The 24673-nt window shown below is 35.5% G+C and overlaps 2 protein-coding genes across 3 annotated transcripts; one reads left to right on the top strand and one right to left on the bottom strand.

Moving 5' to 3' along the window:
• Positions 1-613: 613 nt before the first annotated feature.
• LOC116125290 (uncharacterized WD repeat-containing protein C2A9.03-like) lies at positions 614-4725 on the top strand. The gene is made up of 10 exons (XM_031411036.1): positions 614-849; positions 1154-1315; positions 1527-1694; positions 1796-1882; positions 2099-2233; positions 2326-2436; positions 2944-3035; positions 3143-3248; positions 3753-3839; positions 3957-4725. Exons 2-10 carry the CDS (start codon positions 1175-1177, stop codon positions 4368-4370), a joined length of 1341 nt encoding a protein of 446 aa, XP_031266896.1. The 5' UTR covers positions 614-849; positions 1154-1174; the 3' UTR covers positions 4371-4725.
• Positions 4726-4872: 147 nt separating this feature from the next.
• LOC116125256 lies at positions 4873-18895 on the bottom strand. Of its 2 annotated transcripts, none has more exons than XM_031410980.1 (2): positions 18740-18895; positions 4873-6148 (listed from the first exon to the last, which is right to left on the bottom strand). In XM_031410980.1, the coding sequence occupies exon 2, from the start codon at positions 5736-5738 to the stop codon at positions 5031-5033; it is 708 nt and encodes a 235-aa protein (XP_031266840.1). In that variant the 5' UTR covers positions 5739-6148; positions 18740-18895; the 3' UTR covers positions 4873-5030. The 2 variants fall into 2 exon arrangements, with proteins under 2 accessions (XP_031266840.1, XP_031266841.1); XM_031410981.1 differs by lacking the exon at positions 18740-18895 and adding an exon at positions 6851-7041.
• Between the last annotated feature and the right edge of the window lie 5778 nt (positions 18896-24673).

Genomic DNA, 24673 nt, shown 5'->3' with positions numbered 1-24673 from the left:
ATTATACCCGATTATTTGGAAAATCAACAAAAACCTCCCTTAAAAGTAAAAACTGCCGGAGCTTCGATGTAACGATGATCTATAAACTTCAACATATTTTATGCTACTACACATATCCTATATTCAAATGTCGATGATACACGTAATTATAATTACCACTTTGTCCTCTTTTAATTAACAATATCAGGTAGATGATTATGAAGTCATAGAGAACAAGTTATAAAATATTTTATATATTAAAACATTCATTACCGAAGAAATTAGTATTTTTGATGATAGAGATTACGTATCGGCTCGTAACAATTATCTTGATAGATGATTATATACAAAGATATTTGCTCATATTTTGACGAGATAGATAGAATTGGCGACAACATACACACACGACACCGATGAGGGCAACAACATACAAAAATAAAATGATGTTCTTACCCTTGGTATTTTTCCTCTTAAACCTTGAGAGGGTATAAGTGTAGTTTTGCAAAACCTTCTAGGAGAAATTATGAATAAATAAAAACCAGAAATTACTAATGGGCCAGATGAAGCCCACATGGATGATATGACAGGCCTAGCCCATATAGAAAACGTCAGGCTGCGTCTCCAGTTCCACACTCCTCCCACGAACAATCGGGGTTATAAACGTAAAACTGAAACTTTCGATTCGACTCTCGGATGATGATGATGATGATGATGATGATCTCTGGTAGGGATAATATCCAAAACAAACATTAACGTCAAAGCAGCAGCAGCAGCAGCAGCACCAAGCTCTATCGATTTGAGGTGGATCAAAAGATCTAATCTCCCATTCACCAGCTGCTCTATCTTTCGCTCCTCCATTCTTCAGACCAGGTCAATATTTCTCTTTTTGTTTCCTTCCTCCATTCTTTCGCTCTGTCTCACTTTAATTTAACGAAACGACACCGTTTAGGAGAATCAAGTTTGTTTCTGTTGGAATTAAGGCGGAATTGTCGTCGTTAATATTTGTACGGAGATTTTAACGTTTGTTGGTTGTGTTCCAAGTCTTCATTGGTTGTGGACATTGCATTATAAGCCGCTGTTTTCTTATTATTTATTTTTAACTTTGTTGTGGGTGAAATTATTATTATTATTTTTTTTTTCCTATTTGTAATATTATGATTTTTTGTTGGCTCAGGTGTGAAGCTACTTGCAGAACATGTCCCAGTACCAAGGGGATGATGACGAGATCTATTATGTGGCGGATGATTATGAAATGGCTGAAGTAGATGATGATATGTATTTCCAGGCTAGATTTATGGGTGATTCGGAGTCTGATGATGATGATTATGATCATTTGGTTTGTGAACTTCATACCTGTAAAAAATTTAGGCTTTATGGTCTTTGCATTGATTCAGAATACTTCCCTCCTAGGTTTAGTTATTTAGGTCGTTGCTCTGGCCTTTCATGTAAAGGAGTTTACTGATTTTGGAAGTTTCACTAAAAAAGTTCTCTTTTACCACTTTTATTTTTATTTTTTTGCTTTCTTATCAGGTGTCTTGTTTTTGCAGGATAATAAGATAACAGATACGACTGCTGCTGATGCTAGGAGGGGAAAGGATATCCAGGGAATTCCCTGGGAGAGGTTGAGCATTTCTCGTGAGAAGTATAGGCAAACTAGACTAGAGCAGTACAAGAATTATGAAAACATACCTCAATCAGGAGAAGGTTCAGAGAAGGTAACATGTATTTTCCCTTAGTTTCTTATTAAAAAATGAACCCTAAGGTCAAATTACATTCTTTTGACAACCTTTAGTTTTATTTTTCTACTTTTCTTCAGGAATGCAAGCCTACAAAAAAAGGAGGCATTTATTATGAGTTCTGGCGAAACACAAGATCTGTGAAATCAACAATCCTTCATTTCCAAGTATGCTGATATCTTTTTTGCTTCATATGAATTTGGATTATCTCTCTATCTGTAGGATCCACTAAATATTCACACCTTGAACCCCTTTTCGATACAATAATTGAAGTCACAATGTTGGGACAACAACTGATCTTTGAGTAGAATTTAGGCTCTTGTAGCCAATTTTTGCAAATATTTCACCTTTAGGGGAAAATTCATTCATTTTTGGCTTTGCAGTTGCGGAATTTGGTTTGGGCAACATCAAAGCATGATGTCTACCTCATGTCACATTTCTCTATTGTTCATTGGTCTTCCTTAAATTGCAAGAGAACTGAAGTTCTTGATGTGTCAGGGCATGTGGCGCCACGCGAGGTGAGTCTTTCTCATAATATTTCATGATATTACTTATATGGTTATTGTGCTGTTGGAATTTATTTTTGACTGAAGTTTGTTTTATATGATAGAAACATCCTGGGAGCTTGTTGGAAGGATTTACACAGACTCAAGTTAGTACACTTTCAGTAAGAGATAATTTGTTGATTGCTGGAGGATTTCAAGGAGAGCTTATTTGTAAGGTACTTTGATATTTTTGGGTACTTTCTTGACAAATATTCTTTGCTGTGGTTGTCATCATCACTAGTAAAAAATACCTGAAGCAAAAATGGAAGCAAACCGACACTAGTTTCACTTATTTCTCTTCATGGATGAACATCTCCATTTAGTTTTACATTTTAGTTTGGTCTAGTTCATTCACTTATACTTATTTTCCTTTCATTCGTCTTACATGACATTTCATCATCTTGTTTGTTCATTGTATGTTAATTTTGTCCTATCATTTTTGTTTAGCTTGCTTTTCCTTTTTTTTGCAAAAAATAAATGCATGAAAAAAAAAAAAAAAAAACCTGCTATTGAGCAGAAGGCCTGTAGAAATATTAAAGTCTTGAATTTGAAAAAAGTAATTTCATTTAGCTAAGTCCTGCAGTCATTATTTTTGGGCTTGTACTTGCTACTCTGGTTATGGTTTGGTCTATTCTGATTTTGAATATGATGTATGATAAATTGTTTTCCCCATTGGGATGCAGTACTTAGATCGACCAGGAGTTTGCTTTTGTTCCAGGACAACATATGACGATAATGCAATCACAAACGCTGTTGAGATTTATGATTGTCCCAGGTTATCTATTATTGTTGTTTTCCTTTTATTAATTGGTTGGACTTAGGAGTAAGGTCAGATTCGTAAGTGGGATAATGGATTCTGACTTAAAATCATTCATCTGCCAGTGGTGCAGTTCATTTCATGGCATCAAATAATGACTGTGGAGTTAGGGACTTTGATATGGAGAGATTTCAACTTTCAAAGCATTTCTGCTTTACTTGGCCTGTGAATGTAAGTATTCCTGTTGGAATTTTGCAGCTTCCAGTAGATATTTTTTACTTGGGTGATACTGCATAATTTTTTTTTTTTTTTTTAATTGTATGTGTACTATACATATCCATCTGTTTTTATGTTTAAAGAGTGAGAGACATATGTTCGTGCAGACCTGTTAATCTTGTGTAAGTTTTCTTTAGCTATCTGGAACTTAATCACATAGGTCTGGCTTTTACCTGTTAGGTTTGTGTTTAATGGCTCAGCAAGGAGCATCCAGAGGCTTTCAATTGACTATTTTCGTACATAAACAGATTTCTGATGTTACCTGAACTTGTATCAAAAAAGATGTTGCCTACATGACAAGTAGTAAACAATAAGCAACGTAGATTCACCTACCTAACTTTTCACACATGTGCTTATCCTGTTGAATTGATAAACCATAACTGCACTTTCATGTAGTGATATGTTAGTTGTTCTTGATGAATGTAACTGATATATTCATTTAATGATTTCTGTTGACAGCACACTTCTTTGAGTCCTGATGGCAAGCTTCTTGTCATTGTTGGTGACAACCCAGATGGGTTACTGGTGGATTCTCAAACAGGAAAGGTAGTACTTCTTATTTTCTGTTTGGCAGAAACTATTGTGGCTGCATCTCGGGTGTATGCAACCACGTGTATACACTTGTGAGAAAGCTTTTAGCTAATTTGAAGTCTTTCATTGTAGACTGTCATGCCTTTATGTGGACACTTGGACTTTTCATTTGCATCTGCATGGCATCCTGGTGGCCACATCTTTGCCACAGGGAACCAAGACAAGACTTGTCGAGTGTGGGATGTGAGGAATTTATCAAAGTCTGTGGCTGTGCTCAAGGGGAATCTGGGAGCTATTAGATCAATTCGTTTCTCGTCTGATGGGCAGTTCATGGCGACAGCAGAGCCAGCCGACTTCGTGCATGTCTATGATGCAAAGAACGGGTTTGAGAAAGAGCAGGAGATCGATTTTTTTGGTGAGATCTCTGGTGTCTCTTTTAGCCCTGACACAGAATCCCTCTTCATTGGAGTGTGGGATCGCACCTATGGAAGCCTCTTTCAGTACAACCGATGCAGGAATTATACATATCTTGACACCCTTATGTGAATTTATACTTGTATACCTTCTGGTGAGTTTATACCTGCAGTTTATATACATTTTTCATGGAATGTGAGAGGATGATGAGTCTGACATTTCATATACTTGAAAAAGGTTACGTATTTCTTGTTTCTTTGTTGTAACGTCATGTTATTGAACTTGGTTTCAAATAATGCTGCCACATTTAGGTTAACAAAAAAGAAAAAAAATAACAGGGTTGTAGTGGGTGGGAAGGAGGGTTTGAGCAGTTCAAAAAGGTGTGTAAAATAATGGAGAATGTAAAAAGGCTTTGAAGTGTATCTGTGTAGCAAAACTCAAGTTAACCGTGCATAATACCACGAGTAAAACTAGATTTGCAAATTTATTTTGCTTCTTGTTAGTTGTTACTATGCGAATATTGGAGTTTTTCATGTATTTTGTTCTGGTTCTGTGTTACCATGTAGATCAAATTAATCTCAACAGGATTGTAGAATAAGAGTTAATGCTTTTTCCATTCGATTTTGAAGTGGGAAGGCAGATTTGCCTTAAATATAGTGCTGAAGAGGCACTTTGGTATCCAGTTTTTTGCCGCCTTTAGTTTGCGATACTGGAGAATCATGAATCATTAAAACTTAAATGCATAAACATGGTAATGAATTTAATAAATGAAATGCTTAATCAAGCGAGGTGTTAATTTGCATTTTGGTGTGGAGCCAAATCCATGCACTGTTCTTTTGTGTGGAATTGAATTTCCTCTTCCTCTTGCTTGTCCTTGCCGAAACTATCTTCAATTTGTTTGAGAATTGTTTCCTCTTCCTCTTCAAGCTGTTCCATGCATTCATCAAAGGCAGCCACTAATTCTGGATCAAAGATAGTGCCCTCAATGCATTTGTTTTCTGGTTCCGATATTGGTAAAGCATAGCTACCAAATTTTGGAGTAACGTAAGCTCCTGGAGAATAAACTTGTCCTCCAACATGTACCCATTCCCTAAGGCTTGCAACTCTTGGAAATTCAAGGGTGGTTGGGATTGCTAGCGACTCTAGCCCATTTGCAATCACCTTTCTCTTTGACCCCTTAAACATGCTTGTTTCAGCCTTTTCAACATGTGGTTCCTCTTTTGTCCCAGCCACTGTGGTTTCTGTTCCTGAGCTAAATAGGACACCCTTTTCTTCTACTTGAGCTTCATCCTCTGATTGTGATTGCTTAAAATGGTGAAGTTGCAAAGAACTCTCTTCCTTGCTACTAAACCTGATTTGCTTTGCATCTGCCATTGCCCTGGATGAGCGGAGTTTTTCAACCAATGCGTCATATTCCTCTACTGTATGGAAGCTCCTACTCCTAGCACGTGTAATACCCTTATTGTTTCCATCGTATCTTGCTGTAACAAGAGAGAACATCTCATGCTCATCTTCAGACTAATGACAACTCTTGGAGCGTCGAGCTAGATCAGCAGCACCAGTGGATTCTTTAGCTTTAGGAAGCAATGAAGGTGCATGTTCCACTTGTTCTTCCTCTTCTTTGTCAGCATTAGTTGTCAATTCCCATTTTCTGGTGGATTCGTATCTTATGAGCTCAAAAACATCCGGTTTGTGGGATGTATTTGGTTCTGAAGAGAAACTGTCAGATAGGAGTTGATTGGGTGGTAGACTGGCAGGGCAAACTAGAGCATGGAAGTGATCACCGTCGCCGCCACTACCAGAGATGCCATTTGCTGTCCTCTGAAAACTCTGGTTCAACTCTTCCCTCAAACTCAGTGATCTTGTCACCAATTTTGAAGATAGACATCCCATTTTTAAGAGCTCCAAACCTGGAAGAATAAGCAACAAATGATTCAATTATAAACTCACGTATCTCCATCTACAAAAACAAGTCTTAAACCACTTCCATTTTCTAAACATGGACTGGATATATTACATCATGTAGTATATATACATAAAGACTGAGACATTGTTGATAAAAAGTGTAAAATACGCTAACCGCTGAATCCCTTGGGCTTTCGAAATCTATAACTTTTTAAAAAGGGGAAACCATGGTCTTTGGTTATGCAAGTGCCCATGAGAAGACTTGTACTCTAAAGTCTAAACCTTCTAGGAGTCTACCATAAGTCTGATCATCCGACTAAGCCATTGTATTTACACAAATCTTTTCTTTTTAGTTTGTGAAACATGAATCACTAGTAAAATTATTGTCTTCTGTCAATGAAAATACAGCTCTTTGCCCAATGTTATTAGAAGTAGTGTCCACCTACAGCCCGGGTTTCGTGGTAAAGGGTATAACCTAACCCCGGGTTTAACGGAAAAGGAAAGAGCAAACCATTTGAACCAAGAAAAACAAGACAAAAAAACGATATTGCCCCTTAGCCCTAGAAACTAATTAAGATGGTGAACAATAAATTGGTTTGCGAACTGCATACAATGGTGAATAGGGGGATGATGTTAAGAAGAAACTGTTAGGATGAAGCCAAACGCTATTCTAAGAGCCTGAAAGTAAAAGAAGAGCCGTTTCATACCTGTTGAAATGCTAAATATGATTATATATGAATCAGTCAGAACTCAACCGTCTGAAGGCTGAAGCTGGATGGATAATTCTTCTCGTTGTTGCCGATACAACCCCAGTTGAGACAAGCTCGCTGCTGCTCAAACTAGGCCAGAGTTGTCAATCCTTAACAAGATTATTCGGCGTTGAATATTTGGAGGAGAAATGAAAACGAAAAACCAGTGTTTTTAGTCTATTACTGGGCCGCGGTTGGACCAGTGTAGTAGCACCCACCGGTCCAACGTCCATTTTAAAAAATCCGGGTCAACGTTTATAATATAAAATAATAAATTAATAATAAAAAAACTTAAACAGTAAACCCCATATCATTTCCTTTCCTCATTTCCCCCCATTTTCACGCGTTCCCACCCTTTGCTTTGAAAGTCTGAATTCTGAAAATTACCGCCGGAGTCTTCCCTTCACAGTCGAAACTTGTCTCTGCAGCCTTCATCGTCAAAGGTTTGCTTCGTCGTCAGTGGGGTGCGCTCATTTCACGATCTTCTCTGGCGTCCACTCTTCATCACCGCTGATCTACGCCGTAATCCAATCTCTCATTCTTGATTCTTCTCGGAGCTACACAGTGCACAGTCGATCTGGATCTTGGAGCTGCACGCACTCTTCTTCACATTGCTTGAATCTGACTCAGCTCTTATAGTTGCCCTGTTCACAGCCGATCTCCACCTCCCGACGGGCAACGAACGGCAGCTCATCTTAAGCAGGTAACTGTCACGGTGTAGGCATGTCTTTGTTTCAGCCTTCAGGTCCTGTGCATGATCAGGGCATTAGGCCTGAACCGAAATGGGAAGCCTTCGTAGTTTGTGGCTTCATTAACTACCAGTTCCTGGAGTGCTTCCTAAGGTGTGAGGGTTGAAATGTTAGGATCTGGTTGCAGAAGAGGTCTGGGAATGTTGATTTCTGCTGCCTTAGAACGATACCGTTCTCTCATTTTGTAACCTTCTGTACATATTGTCTCTAGTAAGGGATCAACCAACTGACTCTAGGAATATCAGCTTAAAACATTTACTAGTTGATGAATTTGTTGTGCATTTACCGGAGTTTTATTAACTAATCAAGTCATCAATTTAATCAAATATTGATTTGAATTTCATTGATTTTATCTCTTTTATGAATCTTCTAGGCTAGTGAAAGACTTAGGCGGTGCTTGGAAATAATTGGAGCCAGTTCATAGTCATAGTTTGGGTTTAAAGAAATATGTGGCATCATCAGTCTTTTTCAGATTACTTGATATTATGCATTTACATTTCGTTGCGACATTTTGGCTGCTTGCTTTTGCGTTACCTGCTCTAATATGCTGTGATAGTTGAGCATAATGTGGTGTATGTAAATAAGAACTTGAGTAGGCTCATGGTTTCAGCCTTAAATAAGTGAAATGCATTTTACTTTGTTTCCCACTGCTTGCAATGGAGCTAATTATCTGTCATTTATATTTTATAAAAAGAGTTATCATTCTCTGGCCTGTTTGTGCATGATCAAGATTAGACAGAGCTTATATCTATTGAATTTACAAAAGTGGAAAAAATTATTCTGTGAACATATTTGATGAGTCATCAAATTACTGTTATCTATTGAACCAATGGTTCAATTGGTTAAACCGATCGACCTAAAATCTGCATTTTTTGTCGAGTTTTATCTCAAGTCGGTTTTTAAAACATTGGTTTGAAGTTTTCTCTTTTGCAAAAATAGTTTAGAGAGAAACTTTACACGTAGAACCAGCTCAAAAATGTCTTATAAACCTACTAGTTTACCGGTCAACGATTTTTTTTGTTGTTGTTTGAAATTCCATGTGGGCATAGAAAATGAGTTTTAGTTTTGTCTCTCTCCAATGATTAGACAGTTGTGAGTGGTGTTTGAGATTCATTCTCCTACACATTCATTGTAGAAGAGACAGCAACTTATAAAGTGTTTATCACCGTAGGATCTTAGCAACTTATAAAGTGTATATCACCGTAGGATCTTACATACAGTATGAGAAGGCCGCAACCTTCGAATGATCCGTGTTTCAATATCTTCCCCCGTCCATTATTATAATTTCTAAAATGCATATTTATTTTTTTATTTTAGAAATGCTATTATATTTTATTCAATTATTTTAAATCTCTTAAATTGATTAACTAAACAATTCGTAAAAAAATTAAAAATAGACAAAAAACTCCTCACTATCCACATTTGCTAAATTTCGACCACCCCATTGGAAGGTGGTCGAAATCTATCACAATGGCGTACTACCAGTCGAACGGATATACATCGATCTGATCGAAAAAGGTCAATCTGGCATTCGTTGACCATCAACAATAGCATATACTTAGCCATCGCTAATGGCCATATCTGGCCGAAAAAAGCCAAATTGGTGCGCTACCAGCCAGATTCCGCCAGAATGTGCCGTGACACTAGATTCGATGGTGGGGGTCAGAATCTAGCAACTGTAGGTGAGTAAGAATGTTTTGTCTTTACAAATTTTTATATATTGGGTTTTAATAAATTAGTAAACCAATTATTTTTTAATTTTAAATTCTACCCATAATACACCAACTCTACTTACACTAATATTTCAAAAATACTAAAACAAACACAATATTTTTATGAAATTTCTTGCATCAATTACATTTACACGCCATTAGATTTAACTTTGGGTGGTTGTGATTACTTGGTGATCTTAAAAGTTTTTAATTTATGTATTTCAAATTTAATTTTTAAAATATAATAATCTAAGTACATTAATTCCTTATTTAATTATGAATTTTAGGTGTATTAATTACACGTCTGAATGAATTGAAGCGAGTAAAGTGATGTCCCTACACTCAACCTGGTAAGTGTGACGCCCCTCAAGCAGACAGAAACATAAATTAAAAGGGACGACAGGAATTTAAAAGAAGAAAAACTCTTTTTACTTTTGAAATTTATGTAGAAACTAGAAAAGCAAAGAAGCTGGCAACAAGTCCTTTTAGGTCCAAATTCGTTTAATAATTTCACGTTGATCCTATGTTGGTTTGTTGTGAAACTTACCTTGTTCTTAGAATATTTTTTTTAAGGTTCAAATTTGTTTATAAGGACAGGAGAATGAAAAGGCAATTTTTTTATTTTTTGAGTAATATTTTTGAAAAAGTTGGTGGGTATTATTAGGATAGGATTTGAATTTGAAAAGTGTTTGGTAAGATTATTTTTTAGTCTCATATTTATTGATTTAGTTAAACACCCCTATAATAAAAGTTTTAAATTAATAAAAATACCCTCACGGCCTCACCACCCATTAAATGTTCTCAGCGATGGTCGGTTACCAAGAATATGTGGGTGGGTGGGGTGTTTATCAATTATAACTTATCATTGAGGTGTTTAGTTAAATTAAAAAATCTAAAGGGTTAAAAAAATTAAATATTTTGAATTAAATAGAACAGGATTGGATTTTGAGAATAGTAAAAAATATTATTTTGAATAGATATAATGGAATAATAAAAGAAACACACCAATTAGTGATCATCACTTTTTATCACCACCATCATCATTGCAAATTCATACATTTTAAGAAGCGTTCACATTTATCTATGTACTTTCTGGTTTCTGGTCATACATTTTAAGACCCGTACATTATATTATATACTTTCTGGTTTCTAGTTTTTGGTTTCTCTACAAGAATTAATGTCACTAGTATTTATAAACAGTAAGACCCGATGTGATGATCAAACCATTGATTCAAATAGCTATTTAACTTGTAGATTCCGGCGGTGGTGGCCAGAATTTGGCAACTCGGGTGAGTGGGAATGTTTGTTATTTACAAAATTTTATATATTAGGGTGTTTAGTAATTAGTAAACCAAGGGTTTTTTTTTTTTTTTTTTTTTGTTAATTTTAAATTATACCTTGTAATAATCATCAAACTCTACTTACCATAATATTTCAAAAATACTACCAAAATACTAAACAAACACAATATTTTTATGAAATTTCTTGCATCAATACATTTACACGCCATTAGATTTAACTTTTGGGTGGTTGAATTACTTTGGTGATCTTAAAAGTTTTTAATCTTAGTATTTCAAAATTAATTTTATATAATAATCTAAGATTTCATATAATTCCTTATTTAATATGAATTTTAGGTGCATTAATTACAAGTCTTAACGAATTGAAGCGAGTAGAGTGATGTTTTTTACTTTTGAAAGGAAAAGTGGAGACTTCCACATGAGGAAAAGAGTCAAAAAAAAAAGAAGCAAATACGGTAGATCAAAGAATTCACTTTTCTTGGCAAAGGTATCAATGTGGGGACAACTAATAACCCACAATTTTACCAGGTTTTCTATGAATCTAATAGCGAAATTCAGAATTAGTTGCAGGTAGTCAATTCTCAAAGATTGCAGGTACAAAATTACATAGCCAACAAATTATTAGTAGTCTTCATAGTACATGTAAAACTACAAAGGCCAACGAAAAGTGAATACTGTAAAAGAGAACAAAAGTTACAAACACAATACTGCTAACCCAAAAAAACAAGTACGATTCGATGTCTTATAAAAGAAAAGACAAGCCACACTTATCACTCAAAGCAGCTTAACCTCAGATAAAGTACGATTCGGTCTTTTCCTATAAAAGAAAACACAAGACAACAACTTCATCACTCACCCAGTAACATCTTCCTTTGCTTCTATTCTGGTATTCCATATACTCTCGCGTTTCCTTTTGTAGTTCATGAATATGGAGGTATTAATTTTCTCAAAGCCATTATCTGAAACAGCATTGCTAAAAGGCTGTGCATCCCCATCGATAAACTTGGCCAACTCCCTCATTTTTTGGGCAGCAATCGCGTCCAAAATTTGATTGTTGAGGATATGGAAGAGCAAGGGGTTCTGTGGAATCTATGTTTTACGTGAAAGATAATGGGAAACAACCTGTTTTTCAAGGCCAGTGGGTTGATTTTGTGAGAGGAAGCAGCTTCGAGTTGGCGGTGAAGTGATGTTCTACATGGTCGTTGATGCCAATGGAAAACTCACCTACAAGATGAAACCTTTCTGTAATTTTATGGGGTACTGAGATTTGTTGCATGTCCAGTGTTAAAATGGTTTCCTTTTTATCTGGTGATAAGTCTGTTCTATATTTTCATTGGTACAGTTCTGTTTGTTATATATTAAAAGAGGAATATTATACAAACATCATTTATACAATATCATATGATAAAATATGATTGGCTAATTAAAATTAAAATTAAACTTTCACCCAATTATATCTTGTCATATAATGTTATAAAAAATATTGTTGAGAATGATATATATGTATATTATTTTATTAAAATACCAGAGTTCCTTGGAGGGAAAACTCACTTATAAGATTAGACCTTTCCGTAATTTGATGGGGCACTGAACTTTGTTGCATTTCTTAGTATAATATAGTTTTCACTGTCAATATTGAAATCTCTCTCAATTTATTTGTTATTAGGCAATAAAATACATAAATGAGGAGAAGAAACATAGTTTGGGACTGGATGAAGAGGAGAAGATAACATTAGTTTGCGAAAGTGAGGTTAATTAGTAAAGAAGTGGAACAGTTAAAAAAAAAGAGTAGGTGCGGTTGAGCCGCCATCTCAAACTTATTTTGCTTTGAACAAATTTTTGTGTCTATTAATAATATTATTATTTTGATACTTTTTAGAATAATATTTTAAAAAAATAATTGGACGGATATTACGAGTAAAATTTGAAAATTAATGAAATACCCACGTAGATGTAAAAATCTATCTGTACGGAATGGGGGTCTGATCCGTGAGGTTGAGGCCACTAGCGATCTGCTGCACCTGCACACGTAGAGAAACACGCGCGTAAAACAAACGGAAACACCGGGGTGGTGTTTGCGTAGGCACTATGACGCTCAAGTCAGAAGGCTGAGAGAGGCTAATATAGTGAGGGCTAGGGAGTAGAGTTACTAAAAGTCTAGTCAGGGACTGGGAGTCTGGGGCTACAGCGGTGATGTGAAGCTCTCAAGCTTTCAGTGTGAAGGTGTAATGTAATGTGTCTTGTGACAGGGCTGGCCTCTGCTTATATAGTGACTGTCTGGTCTCCCAATCTGCCAGAAGTAGGAGTCTAGTGTGACTCTGATGCAAACCCTAGAAGAATTAGGGTCATGGTAAGCTGTCTTACTAGTGTCGGATAGGAAGTTGATTCTGATTAGAAGAGTAACTTCGAGTAGAAAAGTGATCAGGAATAGGAAGGTGACCTTGAATGAGAGATTGATCAGGAGTATGAAAGTATTCTAATGGGGCTGTGGCTCTGAATTCGCCATGGACCTAGGAAATAGACTGGGATTAGGAGGCTCGTGCCCACGTGGTTTGGGCCGGCTATATCTTGTACCGAAAGGGCCTAATCTGGTTGGGTCATATCGGGATTGGGCCTGGCTTCTTCTTCAGTAGGGCCCGTTTTCCTATTGGGCCCAGACGATTTTGGCCTAACACCCATATGTTTATTTACTAAGCATTCTTATAATAAAATATTAAAAGTTAATAAAACACCCCCAATTCACCCATTAAATACGGACAACCGACCACCACCGCCAGAGGGTTGCTGGGGTGTTTTTGTAATTTCTAAAAAAAAAAATTAAGGATGTTTAGTTAAATTAATAAATTAAGGGGTTTAAAAGATTGAATAATATAGAATATATTTTGAGAATAAATCAATTTTACTGTTTAACTTTATTGAAAATACTGATAATAGTATTCTAAGAGTGTAACTTTATCGGGGTGTTAGTCATTTTTTTTCCATTCTTTTCGTTTTAGGTCTTAAAGTGCAGTATCTTTATTATTTTTATTTTTTTTAGAACAAAATTATGATATTTTTTCTCAAATTTTGTATGACAAAACTGGGGCTATATTTTTTACATAATTTGTTTGATCTTCTCAAAATGGTTGAATTTTTCTATTTTATATGGAAATCATTTCTTTCGACTTTTTAATAGCTAGATCTAGTTTTTTTTCTTTTCGATTTCTTTTTTGGGTTTCTTTGTGTGATTTCTGATATATATAATTATTAAATATATAATCTTCTCAAAATATATATATTTATACATATATTTGAAATCCCTATATTCCCTTAGATTTAGTGTAAGATTTTTATGGTTTCCGCTGGGAACCCAGTGGATGCACCGGCCATTTAATTAATTAGTCTTCTTAATTTTAGGTTGATCCCTAATTTTTTATTTCACAAAACCCTCTGTTTTAAGTGTTTTCCGAAAAATGGAGGCCAATAATCTTAAGAATTTACTTTGATCCCATATTATTTAGGCCTAATTGTTTTAAGAATTTTTAAAGCACTAACATGGTAATGGATTTAATAGAGAAATGCTAATCAAGCTAGGTGATCATTTGCATTTTTAACCTCTAAAAGCGGCTAGGCTTTTGTTGCCGCATACTGATACTGACATGAACATTAGAGGATTATTAAGGTACCGGTGGGATAATATTACCCCCTTCCTGCTCTTGGATTATAGGTTGAGTCGATCCTCGAAGTAAATTCGATAAAGGGTAACATTACATGACCCTCTCCCCCAAATACTGTAGCAGTACCCTTTAATATCATTTATATATTGTATAAAAATAAAATTAATTTTGTATTTAAAACTCTAAGAATGCGTCGACCCTTTAATATCATTTTCTGAAAACAATCTCTGAAAAATTCGACCCTGTAATTATTGTATTATTTGTAGAAAATAAGTCAGAGAGAGAACTTTACACGTAGAACAAGTTCAGAAATGTCTATAAACCTACTAGTTTACCAGTCAACCATTTTTTGTTGTTGTTGTTTGAAATTCATGTGGGAAAATAAAGAGAGAGAGAGAGAAAAGATAAAAGAGGGAAATAAAAACAGGAGTGAAGGAAGGCGGGTCTACTTATGATTACTGTTGATTCCCACCGAGAGAAAAAATGAAGCTTCAGTCAGATTTCAATAAAAGACAGAAAGCTCAAGTCTAGTTTTTGTTTTATGTTTGCTGTGTTTCCACCTCAATGTTAAATGAAAGCAAAAACAGAAGTTCAGCTTCATTCATTTCATTGATTGTTTTTTACTGTGTACCACCAACTGAAAGTGCTTATAGTTTAATAAAAAATAATCTTAACTCACCAGATTGATTTGGACCCTACTTTACATGGTCCCATGTTCCTAGATCCACTTCCATTTTTTTTTTTTTTTTTTTCATTTAACAACCCTGTACTTGCTTGAATGATTTTCAATATGTATGTGAAGGGAAGGAAGTTATTGATAGATGATTAAATCCCCCTCTCACGTGGCAATGAAAACAGTCCCAAGGCCAAACAACAGGAGGATGAAAGCAACGATTCCTTCTCAGCATGTGCTTTAAGCCTAAGTTTATTTGATAATATACCAGACAATATTTCAAAGCCATGTGACATGAATCTACATTCAATATATATACCAATCTTCTATGTGACTGGGAACTTTTCTCTCTTCCTGGGACAAAGAAATGCACCAAGAGAAAAAGAAATGCCTCCTTGACCTTGTAAAAAGTAGACCATACACTTTTCTCTAAACTTAGTATCTTGCAATTGCTGCCATTGTATATTAAACTTACGAACACTGGCGGTGTGTAGTTAAGGCACCAAACCTTTGCAACCTTTGTCATTTCAAAGATATATTCGACTTACAAAAGCAACTGTGACTTGTCTTTTGTGTAAGACCATTTGGTATTAACAGTTTTCACGCAAAAGCAACACCAGCCTTACTGATCTCTAAACTATGGAACTACCACATGTAAAAAAAAAAAAAAATCTAATTAATACAGAACTCATCAAGAAAAAAGTTTCCATATCAAAACAAAAAACAACAAAAATAAAATCATCGGTTGAAGTTGATCTTGGTCTATATTTCTGTAAAAACGTCCAGGAATCTGTATCTACATCCTATTTTTGACACAAGTAGCCTTAATTTTCTAATCCATATGCCAGTTCAAAGCTTGTGCCCCTAAAAATGAAAAGAGTCAAGCAAAAACAGAAAAGTACAGACGCGAAACCAGTTGCTAGGTGAAAAAAAAAACAAACATACAAGTTTTCATTCTCTGTCAATATAAAGACTTCTATCCTCATCACCAAAACCCTTTAATGTTCAAACAATCTTCTCTTAAATAGAAACAATTTGCAAATTGCAATCAATACCAACTATCACTAAAAGAATCAAACTCCGGATAATTATCAGAACCTTTCTGATTAGGTGCAACCACGGAATGGCAGTCTTTTCACTTGCTGATTAGTTTTTGTTTTTTTGTTTGCTGTGTTTCCACCTCAATGTTAAATGAAAGCAAAACAGAAGCTTCAGCTCTTCATTGCTGATTGTTTTTTACTGATTTACCACCATGAAAGTGCTTATAGTTAAATAAAAAATCAATCTTTATTACTTTCCTTCTGGTCTTCCAATCTTTAATGTCTACAAGTATTTATATAAAATAGTAAGATCAAACCGCGCGGACAAGATTTGTGAAAAAATAAACACGAATGTCATTATTCTTGATCAACTTTTCACCATGAGATCGATATCAAACACATCAGATTACGGAGTTCACCAATTGTAAAAACTTCACCTTTCTTATTTTCTTCTTCTAATTCATTGCTTTGTACCATTATGGCTAATCTTTGAGAATTGATTACCTGCAACTAATCTGAATTTCAGATACTAGTAATGCTAATCCTTAGTTTATTTGGGCTTAAATTGACAAAACTAAATAAAAAAATGTCAATTTAGAGTTGCAACAACTATAGGATAAGTGCAGGTCACTAAGTCAAGTGAACAAAAGGGGGCATGAATGTTTTTTTTGTCTCCCTTCATTAACCACGTTTTTTTATTTTTTGTTTTTAACTTTTGTTGTAAGTTGTAACCGTGGTGGATAAAAATGAGGCCATGTCTGTGCAAGGAGAAAGAGATTACCCTTAATCATCAATTTCACACTGGATAAACCAGGGGACTCCTTTATGTTTCTTGTTTTATAAGTATTATGATGTGTTGTGGGCACAAAGGGTGTTTGGATCAAGTTGCCTATTGAGTTAGTCAATCTTGTGGAACCTGCGGTTAAGTACTTACAGGAATATTTGGTGATTGGGTGGAAGAGGATGGTGTCTTATCACGGGATATTTGGTGATTAGGTGGAAGGAGGGTGTCTTAATCGCAAAGCTATGTCGACGATTGATGACAAAACAGGAGATTGATGGAGTCGTTATTCATTATCTTTGGGGTTTCTTTCTGTTTCTACTGGTTCCAAGAGAAACACAGCACTCTCACCACTAATAATGATTCTGAAACACGATGACCGCCAGCCCGAAATGTTGTCCAATTCCATTAATTATAAATTGACTTTTTGACTTTCAATCCAAATGAACCACGGTATCATATCATTTGCAATTATTTTTAATTAAACGATATTTGGTAATTATATAAGTAATTAGAAGGTAAATATAATGGTGTCCCATAAGCTCAAAGAGGGATGTGTTCCACACACCAAATCCTTAAATTATCTCACAGTTTCAAATCACATGATACGCCAAGAATACAAAATTCCAGAAAAAACACCAGTAAACAAAAAGAAAACAGCTCTTATAATCTTTTGCTGTCCGTTAACCTTTTGGCCTTATAAATAACAATATCACAATTGATAATTTCAATAGATGATCAAGGCATTTGATATCATGGTTTGTGTTAAATAAAATGCAGTAATACTATACTAACAAATAATTTTATTAACTTTTCTTGCATAACGTGTTAATTCGTAATTGTTCAATTTGTAACGAGTCTTACATGCCCAATAATAGGTCATGTTTGACTAAATACGAATAACTAATTACAAGATATTAGTTAATGTTTTGAAAAGTTTATCAACTTATGTTATTGGGATAAATATACATGAATACTACAGTAACATGTATGAAACACACTCCTCGATAATTTCAATAGATGATCAAGCATTTAATATTCAAAGTCAATTAGGATGAAATAAGGAGTTATGTAAGACAGTACGATAATCTAGCAATTTCAAGAGCTTGCTACTGTTACAGGCTAGGCCTATGATACCTGCGGGTACGGCTCGTCCTTAAAATGTTCAAACTTTTATGTTAATCGGGCGGATCACATCAAAAGTGGGAAAACCAATCCAGAGACCTTAAGCAATGATAAGAGGGTATAACTGCAGCCCTATTGAGCACCTCGCAAATGAATACATTCATATTAGAGAAACGATGATGAGTAACAAAAGAACATGTCATAACTGTTACCAGAATATGATATCTGCAGCATTTGTGAAAAAATAAATTATCCCTTTGAGTAATCAAAAAGTTATATTAAGATTCTAAACTAAAATATTCTGGCCTATTTCAGGTGAAATGAATTACATTCGGATCATCCTGCCTAATCAGTAGCTCATCCTTACAGTAAGGACATAGGCTAGTACGGGAAATAACACTCTTGTAGGGAAAAAACAGGAAGGCACCCCTGTTGGCTAACATGAATCACTAGTAAAATTATTGTCTTCTGTCAATGAAAATACAGCTCTTTGCCCAATGTTATTAGAAGTAGTGTCCACCTACAGCCCGGGTTTCGCGGTAAAGGGTATAACCTAACCCCGGGTTTAACGGAAAAGGAAAGAGCAAACCATTTGAACCAAGAAAAACAAGACAAAAAAAGGATATTGCCCCTTAGCCCTAGAAAATAATTAAGATGGTGAACAATAAATTGGTTTGCGAACTGCATACAATGGTGAATAGGGGGATGATGTTAAGAAGAAACTATTAGGGTGAAGCCAAAAGCTATTTTAAGAACTCATACCTGTTGAAATGCTAAAAATGATCATATATGAATCAGTCAGAACTCAACTGTCTGAAGGCTGAAGCTGGATGGATACTTCTTCTCAGTGTTGCCCATACAACCCCAGTTGGGACAAGCTCGCTGCTGCTCAAACTAGGCCAGAGTTGTCAATCCTTAGCAAGATTATTCGGCGTTGAATATTTGGAGGAGAAATGAAAACTGAAACCAAAGAGATTGAGCTCTCTCCAACTGATGGGATGTGTCTTTTTATATTTAATCAAAGAAGTGATTACTGATATTAATCTTTTTCTATCAATGATAGGTTGGAAACCAAGATCATTTCAAAGTCAGAAACTTTGAAAATGGCTCACCACCGACAACTTAATTAAACAACTGATCAGACCTATTCCACCAATTATCTATTATCTATTCTCACACGCCGACTCTCCACAAAGGCTAACCACTATTCAAATGGAGTCTATGCACGCCCATTTTTAATCTCTAAAAGTGGCTAGGCTTTTGTTCGCCGCAAATACAGATACTGATCATGTAAGAGGATTATTCAGGTACCGGTGGGATAATGTTACCCCCTTGGTTCCGATATTGGTAAAGTATAGCTACCAAATTTTGGAGTAACAATAAGCTCCTGGAGAATAAACTTGTCCTCCAACATGTACCCATTCCTAAGGCTTGCAACTCTTGGAAATTCAATGGTAGTTGGGATTTCTGGCGACTCTAGCCCATTTGCAATCAGCTTTCTCTTTGTCCCCTTAAAGATGCTTGTTTCAGCATTTTCAGCATTTGGTTCTTCTCTTGTCTCAGCTACTGTGGTTTCTGCTCCTGAGCTAAAGAGGACACCCTTTTCTTCTACTTGAGCTTTCATCCTCAGATTGTGATTGCTTAGAATGGTGAAGTTGCAGAGAACTCTCTTCCTTGCCACTAAACCTTATTTGCTCTGCATCTGCCATTGCCCTGGATGAGCGGATTTTTTCAACCAGTGCATCATATTCCTCTACTGTGTGGAAGCTCCTACTTCAAGCACGAGTAATACCCTTATTGTTCCCATAGTATCCTTCTGTTACAAGAGAGAACATCTCATGCTTTTCTTCAAACCAATGACAACTCTTGGACCCTCGAGTTAGATCAGCAGCACCAGTGTATTCTTTAAGTTTAGGAAGCAATGAAGGTGCATGTTCCACTTGTTTTTCTTCCTCTTCTTTTTCAGCATTAGCTGTCAATTCCCATTTTTTGGTGGCTTCAAAAACATCTGGTTTCTGGGACGTATTTTTTATATTATATTTGTTTGTATGAAAGAAATTTAGAGGACATCGCACATGATGTAATGGTAGTCATTGTCCATGGAGGTGTGCTAGCTAGCTCTTTAAATTAAGGCCATAAAGAGAAATTAGATATTTGTATGTTTATGTTGGTTGATATTGAAGAAGAAGCAATCATTCAAAGATGTAAAGTGGAACTTTACAAAAGGAGCATTTTGCGCTGAACGGTTCTTTTTTGTCTCCCTTCATTAACCATGTTTTTTCATTTTCATTTTTTTATTTTTGTTGTAACAGGTGAACGGGAAGTTTAAAAGCAGGTGAAACACTCACTTTTGAAATGTATGTATTGGAGTTCCATACCGACTAAGTACACTCAAGCATATTGGTTTATAAGATAAAGTAATTCTCTCATTCAACAAGGTCTTATTGGGTGAGGAGTCAGGCCCATTTCAAATTATATCATGTATCAGAGTTTAGGTTCAGTTGAGCTGAGTGCTTGACTAGCGGGTGAGGAGTTTGAGCCAATAACTATCTTCATTAACAAGCATGACTTGACATATGGGCTTGACCGTGAGGGAGAGTGTTAGAGTTCCATACCGACTGGGCACGCTCAAGTCTACTGATTTATAAGAGTGGATAATCCTCCCATTCAACAAGGTCTTATTAGATGAGGAGTCAGACCCATCTCAAATTCTATTCGTATGTAAAGGTAGGAGCAAAGAGTTGAAAAACTTTGGAAGCCATTGCCTTCCGCCTTTACTTTATCTCCATTTTGGAAGAGGGAAAAGAAATTAAAAATCATCGACTGATCATCACTTATAGCTTTGGTTTGAAGCAATGTTTTAAAACCCGGCCCGGCCCGGCCGGTTGAACCGGTTAAACCGGGACCCGGCTGGTGAGCCGAGCCGGGTGAGCCTAAAAACCAGTGTTTTTAGTCTATCTACTGGCGCCCGCGGTTGGACCAGTGTACTGTAGCACCCACCGGTCCAACCGTCCATTTTAAAAAATCCGGGTCAACGTTTATAATATAAAATAATTAAATTTAATAATAAAAAACTTAAACAGTAAACCCCAATATCATTTCCTTTCCCTCATTTCCCCCCCATTTTCACGCGTTTCCCACCCTTTGCTTTGAAAGTCTGAATTCTGAAAATTACCGCCGGAGTCTTCCCTTCACAGTCGAAACTTGTCTCTGCAGCCTTCATCGTCAACGGTTTGCTTCGTCGTCAGCTGGGGTGCCGCTCATTTCACGATCTTCTCTGGCGTCCACTCTTCATCACCGCTGATCTACGCCGTAATCCATCGTCTTCATTCTTGATTCTTCTCGGAGCTACACAGTGCACAGTCGATCTGGATCTTGGAGCTGCACGCACTCTTCTTCACATTGCTTGAATCTGACTCAGCTCTTTATAGTTGCCCTGTTCACAGCCGATCTCCACCTCCCCGACGGGCAACGAACGGCAGCTCATCTTCACCAGCAGGTAACTGTCACGGTGTAGGCATGTCTTTGTTTCAGCCTTCAGGTCCTGTGCATGATCAGGGCATTAGGCCTGAACCGAAATGGGAAGCCTTCGTAGTTTGTGGCTTCATTAACTACCAGTTCCTGGAGTGCTTCCTAAGGTGTGAGGGTTGAAATGTTAGGATCTTGGTTGCAGAAGAGGTCTGGGAATGTTGATTTCTGCTGCATTAGAACGATACCGTTCTCTCATTTTGTAACCTTCTGTACATATTGTCTCTAGATAAGGGATCAACCAACTCTGACTCTAGGAATATCAGTTTAAAACATTTACTAGTTGATGAATTTGTTGTGCATTTACCGGAGTTTTATTAACTAATCAAGTCATCAATTTTAATCAAATTATTGATTTGAATTTCATTGATTTTATCTCTTTTATGAATCTTCTAGGCTAGTAGAATGACTTAGGCTGGTGCTTGGAAATAATTGGAGCAAGTTCATAGTCATAGTTTGGGTTTAAAGAAATATTGTGCATCATCAAGTCTTTTTCAGGATTACTTGATATTATGCAATTTACATTTCGTTGCAGACATTTTGGCTGCTTGCTTTTGCGTATACCTGCCTCTAATATGCTGTGATAGTTGAGCATAATGTGGATGTATGTAAATAAGAACTTGAGTAGGCTCATGGTTTCAGCCTTAAATAAGTGAAATGCATTTTCACTTTGTTTCCCACCTGCTTGCAATGGAGCTAATTATCTGTCATTTATTATTTTATAAAAAGAGTTATCATTCTCTGGCCTGTTTGTGCATGATCAAGATTAGACAGAGCTTATATCTATTGAATTTACAAAAGTGGAAAAAATATATTCTGTGAACAATATTTTGATGATGTCATCAAATTACTGTTTATCTATTGAACCAACTGGTTCAATTGGTTAAACCGATCGACCTAAAATCTGCATTTTTTGTCGAGTTTTATCTCAAGTCGGTTTTTAAAACATTGGTTTGAAGTTTTCTCTTTTGCAAAAATAAGTTTAGAGCGAGAACTTTACACGTAGAACCAGCTCAAAAATGTTCTTATAAACCTACTAGTTTACCGGTCAACGATTTTTTTTGTTGTTGTTTGAAATTCCATGTGGGCATAGAAAATTGAGTTTTAGTTTTGTCTCTCTCCAATGATTAGACAGTTGTGAGTGGTGTTTGAGATTCATTCTCCTACACATTCACATTAGTAGAAGAGACAGCAACTTATAAAGTGTTTATCACCGTAGGATCTTAGCAACTTATAAAGTGTATATCACCGTAGGATCTTACATACAGTACCTGAGAAGGCCGCAACCTTCGAATGCTATCCGTTTGTTTCAATATTCTTCCCCCGTCCTATTATTATAATTTCTAAAATGCATATTTATTTTTTTATTTTAGAAATGCTATTATATTTTATTCAATTATTTTTAAATCTCTTAAATTTGTTGATTTAACTAAACAATTCGTAAAAAAATTAAAAATAGACAAAAACATCCTCACTATCCACATTTGCTAAATTTCGACCACCACCATTGGAAGGTGGTCGAAATCTATCACAATGGCGTACTACCAGTCAGAACTGGCTGATATTACATCGATCTGATCGAAAAAGGTCAAATCTGGCATTCGTTGACCATCAACAATAGCCATATCTTTAGCCATCGCTAATGGCCATATCTGGCCGAAAAAAGCCAAATTGGTGCGCTACCAGCCAGATTCCGCCAGTAATGTGCCGTGACACTAGATTCCGATGGTGGTGGTCAGAATCTAGCAACTGTAGGTGAGTAAGAATGTTTTTGTCATTTTACAAAATTTTTATATATTGAGGTTTTTAATAAATTAGTAAACCAATTATTTTTTAATTTTTAAATTCTACCTCATAATAATCACCCAACTCTACTTACCAATAATATTTCAAAAATACTAAAACAAACACAATATTTTTATGAAATTTCTTGCATCAATTACATTTACACGCCATTAGATTTAACTTTTGGGTGGTTGTGATTACTTTGGTGATCTTAAAAGTTTTTAATTTATGTATTTCAAATTTAATTTTTAAAATATAATAATCTAAGATTTCATATAATTCCTTATTTAATTATGAATTTTAGGTGTATTAATTACACGTCTGAATGAATTGAAGCGAGTAAAGTGATGTCCCTACACTCACACCCTGGTAAGTGTGACGCCCCTCAAGCAGACAGAAACATAAATTAAAAGGGACGACAGGAATTTAAAAGAAGAAAAACTCTTTTTACTTTTGAAATTTATGTAGAAACTAGAAAAGCAAAGAAGCTGGCAACAAGTCCTTTTAGGTCCAAATTCGTTTTAATAATTTCACGTTGATCCCTATGTTTGGTTTGTTGTTGAAACTTACCTTGTTTCTTAGAATATTTTTTTTAAGGTTCAAATTTGTTTATAAGGACAGGAGAATGAAAAGGCAATTTTGTTTTATTATTTTGAGTAATATTTTTGAAAAAGTTGAGTTGGGTTATTATTAAAGGATAGGATTTGAATTTGAAAATGTGTTTGGTAAGATTATTTTTTAGTCTCATATATTTATTGATTTAGTTAAACACCCCTATAATAAAAGTTTTAAAATTAATAAAAATACCCTCACGGCCTCACCCACCCATTAAATGTTCTCAGTCGATGGTCGGTTACCAAGAATATGTGGGTGGGTGGGGTGTTTTTATCAATTTATAAACTTTTATCATTGAGGTGTTTAGTTAAATTAATAAATCTAAAGGGTTAAAAAAATTAAATATTTTGAATTAAATAGAACAGGATTGGATTTTGAGAATAGTAAAATAACATATATTTTGAATAAGATATAATAGGAATAATAAAAGAAACACACCCAATTAGTGATCATCACTTTTTATCACAACACATACATCATTGCAAATTCATACATTTTAAGAAGCGTTCACATTTATATCTATGTACTTTCTGGTTTCTGGTCATACATTTTAAGACACGTTCACATTTATATTTATATACTTTCTGGTTTCTAGTTTTTGGTTTCTCTACAAGAATTTAATGTCACTAGTATTTATATAAACAGTAAGACACGATGTGATGATCAAACCATTGATTCAAATAGCTATTTTAACTTGGTAGATTCCGGCGGTGGTGGCCAGAATTTGGCAACTACGGGTGAGTGGGAATGTTTTTGTTATTTACAAAATTTTTATATATTAGGGGTGTAGTAAATTAGTAAACCAAGGGTTTTTTT

This window comes from Pistacia vera, unplaced genomic scaffold (assembly GCF_008641045.1).
Source record: "Pistacia vera cultivar Batoury unplaced genomic scaffold, PisVer_v2 Contig162, whole genome shotgun sequence".
NCBI lineage: Eukaryota > Viridiplantae > Streptophyta > Magnoliopsida > Sapindales > Anacardiaceae > Pistacia > Pistacia vera.
The sequence above is the reverse complement of the archived record's forward strand: the minus strand, read 5'-3'. Positions and strand labels throughout refer to the sequence as shown.

What these genes read in the sequence shown, in the direction of transcription:
- LOC116125256 (XM_031410980.1), bottom strand. Translation starts at nt 5,738, where the DNA reads ATGTTCTCTCTTGTTACAGCAAGATACGATGGAAACAATAAGGGTATT.
- LOC116125290 (XM_031411036.1), top strand. Translation starts at nt 1,175, where the DNA reads ATGTCCCAGTACCAAGGGGATGATGACGAGATCTATTATGTGGCGGAT. An exon ending in CAACAATCCTTCATTTCCAA is followed by an intron (nt 1,883 to 2,098) that starts GTATGCTGATAT and finishes TTGGCTTTGCAG; the next exon opens with TTGCGGAATTTGGTTTGGGC. An exon ending in GCTTTACTTGGCCTGTGAAT is followed by an intron (nt 3,249 to 3,752) that starts GTAAGTATTCCT and finishes TTCTGTTGACAG; the next exon opens with CACACTTCTTTGAGTCCTGA.